The 4,231-nt window shown below is 44.3% G+C and overlaps 1 protein-coding gene across 1 annotated transcript in view; it reads left to right on the top strand.

Annotated features, from left to right (window-relative positions):
• Positions 1-306: 306 nt before the first annotated feature.
• AKAP14 (A-kinase anchoring protein 14) overlaps positions 307-4,231 on the top strand; it is a 15,087-nt gene continuing 11,162 nt past the window's right edge. Inside the window, exons 1-2 of the mRNA XM_006757942.2 lie at positions 307-1,034; positions 1,135-1,229. Of these exons, the coding sequence (XP_006758005.2) occupies positions 323-1,034; positions 1,135-1,229 (807 nt within the window). The 5' untranslated portion in view covers positions 307-322. The remainder of the gene's footprint in view (positions 1,035-1,134; positions 1,230-4,231) is intronic.

The following is a 4,231-nucleotide window of genomic DNA, read 5'->3' as shown; positions in this document are numbered from 1 at the left end:
AAAATCGCATAACAGCCGAGCATACACCCAGCAGCGCTGCTGATGCCTGAACGGTATGTGGAATGAAGTGGGCGGGCATCGGGAGGCCACTATGGCACGGGGCAAGCACTATGGGCAGTCTATCTGAAGTGTACCTGGCGTATAAGACGACCCCCCACTTGGAGGCATATTTTTCAGGGCCAAAAAATCGTCTTATACGCTGGCAAATACGGTAGTCTGTACTTATACAGAGTGTACGCATGTGCGCAAAAAGGTAACTTCTTGAGTTTCTTTTTCTAGACAAAAGAAAATGAAGAAGGCTAGAAGTATCAGATTTAATAATATGGTAGATGTGTATAAAGAATTTCCAATGCCATTGGTTGATAAAGAAGACAGTGATGTGATTGAACCAGTAACGGATAAAGAAGACAACAATGTGACTGAACCAGAAATGGATGAAGAAGAGGAAGAGAGCAATGTGACTGAGCCAGAAATGGATGAAGAAGAGGAAGAGAGCAATGTGAGTGAACCAGAAATGGATGAAGAAGAGAGCATTGTGAGTGAATCAGCAATGGATGAAGAAGAGAGCGACGTGACTGAACCAGAAACAGAAATAGAGAGCAATGTGATTGAACCAGAAATGGATACAGAGAGCAATGTAACTGAACCAGCAATTTATACAGACTTCAGTGTGATTGAATCAGCAATTTATGCAGACTTCAATGTGACTGAATCAGCAATTTATACAGACTTCAATGTGACTGAATCAGCAATTTACACAGACTTCAATGTGACTGAATCAGCAATTTATACAGACAGCAGTATGACTGAATCAGCAATATATACAGCAGATAGCTATGTGAGTGAACCAGCAAGGGATACATCTAGCTATGTGACTAAACCAGCAGCAACAGTTAGAGAGAGAAATGCATCAACAGTAGTAGTTATAGACAGCAGAGCGACTGACCCAGTAAAAACAGAAGAGGACGATCTGAATGACATGGCACTAGATACAACTGAGAATGTCATCGATGATGCTATTAATGCTGTGGAAGGTAGTGATCTCGTTTGGATGCCTAAAGGACTGTCTTGTTATATAATGTCACACTACCAGACAACTAACAAATTCACATCTTTTTTTTTTTTTTTTTGCAGAAGATGATGAATACACCATCAAAAACATCAAGTGGCTCACACATGGTGAATTCACACCAGAAAGGTGCCGTAAACAAATCCAAGACTTCGTTATGGTAAGTTAGTTGACCATTCCAGCTTGGTGTACAAGGGTGAAGAACAACCCTGACTGGTTTGGCTCGGTGGATAGAGCATCAGCCTGCGGACTGAAGGGTCCCAGGTTCGATTCTGGTCAAGGGCATGTACCTTGGTTGCGGGCACATCCCCAGTAGGGGGTGTGTAAGAGGAAGCTGATTGCTGTTTCTCTCTCATTGATGTTTCTGACTCTCTATCCCTCTCCCTTCCTTTCTGTAAAAAAATCAATAAAATATATTTTTTAAAAAGGCGAAGAACAATAAAAAGGCTCTTCCTTTTTTAAAAAAAATATTTTTATTGATTTTTTTTTAGAGAGAGAGAGTGAGAGAGATAGAAGCATTGATGAGAGAGAAACATCTATTGATAGGCTGCCTCCTGCATGCCCCCCGCTGGGGGACAAGCCAGCAACCTGGGCATGTGTTCTGATCGGGAATCAAAACTGAAAAAAGGCTCTTCTTTGATGAAAAGTTTAAAGTCCAGAATCCCTAGGAGATGATATAAAAGGTAACTAAATGTCCTCATCTGGATCCCAAAATCAACATGTGATAGTCTTTGAAGGCGAACCCTAATCTTAAATTTTCCTAGTAAAATCTGATATTCCCAATTAAGCAATTTTCCCATCTGGTACTCTAAATGGGGGCCTACTGGCCTAAGGAGGGAGTTGCTTCTCTCAAACAAGAGTTCTCCAACACCAACTTTATTAAAAAGTGGAAGGGGGAGGGGAGAGAGAGAGAGAGAGAGAGAGAGAGAGAGAGAGAGACAATGTGAGAGAGACACATCAATTGGTTGCCTCTCTCACATGCCCCGATTCTGTCTGGGGGTTGGGAGAGGGTTAAACCTGCAACCCAGGTATGTGCCCTTGACCGCACTTGATTGGGAATTCAAACCTGCAACCCTTTGGTACATGGGCCAATACTCTAACCACTGAGAAACACTGGCCAGGGCTCCAACACCACCTTTAGAATGCTTATATTAATAGAGGGGATGCATACGGATCAAAAGTCTTTTTACTGTACCTTTGGAACATATTGTCTGCACGCTCAGATGCACAGGCCCGTGGATTCCTTTTTCTTTTTCTCTTTTGCCTGGCTCTGACCCATTCATGTGGCTTAACCTGGCAGCTCTAGTGAAAAGGCCCTGGGTTGCTTTGCATAACAGGCGGGTGGATAAAGAAGGACCTGAAATCCTTACTCACTGTATTTCCTCGGAAAAGAGACCCATTGAAATTGGTTGAGGCAAAACTCCCAGTCCTGGGAGAAGTTTCTTGCTGTCTCTCTCTTCCTCTCTTCCTAAGCCCTAGACAGCCCTGGTCAGGTGAGAATGAGAAAAGGTCAGGGATTTCTGGCTCCACACTTTTTGTTTATATGCCAGTTGGCACAAATCACTATTCCCATTAGAAGGGGTATCTAGAGCATAGTGAAGATGAATGATGCAAAATGCTGGTTACCCTTGGGCCTTCTTGCTCTGAAGCATATCTCTATTTGGGGTTAGTCAAAGGTCTCTGCCTGCTATACCTAAGGTTTGTGAATCAGACTGGAATGGGAAACAAAACAAGCAAGAAAAATTTCCCCTACAAATCTCACGGGTTATTCTGAATAAAAGGCAAGAGTAAGTCCTGAGAATGGCCTACAGGGCCTAACATGATCTGACTTCTTTCCTCCCTCCCAACTTATTGCTTAGACTCCATCACCTACTACCTTCTTCCTTTTTACCTTCCTTACTCCAGCCACACTTGCTGTTCAACTGCCAAGCATGTCCCCACCTCAGAGCCTCTGCACTTGCTGTTCCCTCTGTCTGGAATAGTCTCCCCTGAGAGCTATTCTCAGGTATCATGCCTTACCTCTCTTCAGATCTTTGTTAAGATTCCATTTGCTCATTGAGGCCTTTCCTAGACACCTCATCTAAAACGATACCTACTCTCCTTCTCTGATTTATTTTTTCTTTAGTACTTAGCTCTATTTAAGATATTAGATTTTACTTATTTACCCTTTGATTTTCTTCCACCACCAGATCATATGGTCCATGAGAGCAGCGACTTCTGTTAATGTTCCCAGCCCCTAGAAATGTCAGGCACATATAGTTGCTCTAGAAATAAGTGTTAATTACATGAACAAGTTTATTCTTTCTATACCATCATTTTTTCACAGATGACGAGCTTATCTACTTTGTAGGGCTGTTGTGCAGATAGAGACAATTAGAAAGTAGAAAGTGACTGAAAGCTAAAAGCTCTATATAACTCATGACATCAACTCACCCTGTTCCCAGCCCCACTAATGCAGCAAGCCCTAGAAGTGAAGTCTACTATCTAAGTGTCAGGCATTCGTGATGGAGAGCTTTCTCAAGCTTAGTTCAGATTTCTCAGAGTCCACCATACACCAGGGGATGGCAAATAAGGAATTACCATTTCCTGAGCATTGCTATGTGCCCAAGTACTGCTAAGCACTTCATGTGCATTATCTCATTTAATTCTCACAACAAACCTGAATGCAAGTACATCAATGTACCCATCTCTATGTATAATACCCTCACAGTAACGACCCGCTGGGCGGGTGGGCGTGGCTGCGTGCCCCGCGAGGCCGGGGGACGTGAGGCTGCGTGCAGTAAAATAAAATGCGTTCACTTGCCCTAAAGCACACACTTCCCAGCAGATAACTCAGTGCAGGTTATTGTGTAATCACAAAGATTACACAATATTGATCACACACACTTATTGTCACGGAAAAAAATAACATCTTCACCTGAAGATGCCCCGTCAGGCTGCGGAAGCTTCATCTGTCCTTGCGACCCCGAAGACAACAAGGGTCAGGAAGGAAGGGCTCCAGTTTCGTTTTCTCAGCTCCCAGCTAGAGGCCTCCCTGGGCGGCTCTCCCCTCCCAGCCCCGCGCAGGACGGGCGCTCTCCGGCCCGGGGGAGGCGGAGCGAAGTGCTTCCCTCCAGACCCTGCTACCCCTGGGAGTCCGGCGGGGGGTAGGGGTGGGGGCGC

This window comes from Myotis davidii, unplaced genomic scaffold (genome assembly GCF_000327345.1).
Source record: "Myotis davidii unplaced genomic scaffold, ASM32734v1 scaffold1015, whole genome shotgun sequence".
Taxonomy (NCBI): Eukaryota; Metazoa; Chordata; class Mammalia; order Chiroptera; family Vespertilionidae; genus Myotis; species Myotis davidii.
The sequence above is the reverse complement of the archived record's forward strand: the minus strand, read 5'-3'. Positions and strand labels throughout refer to the sequence as shown.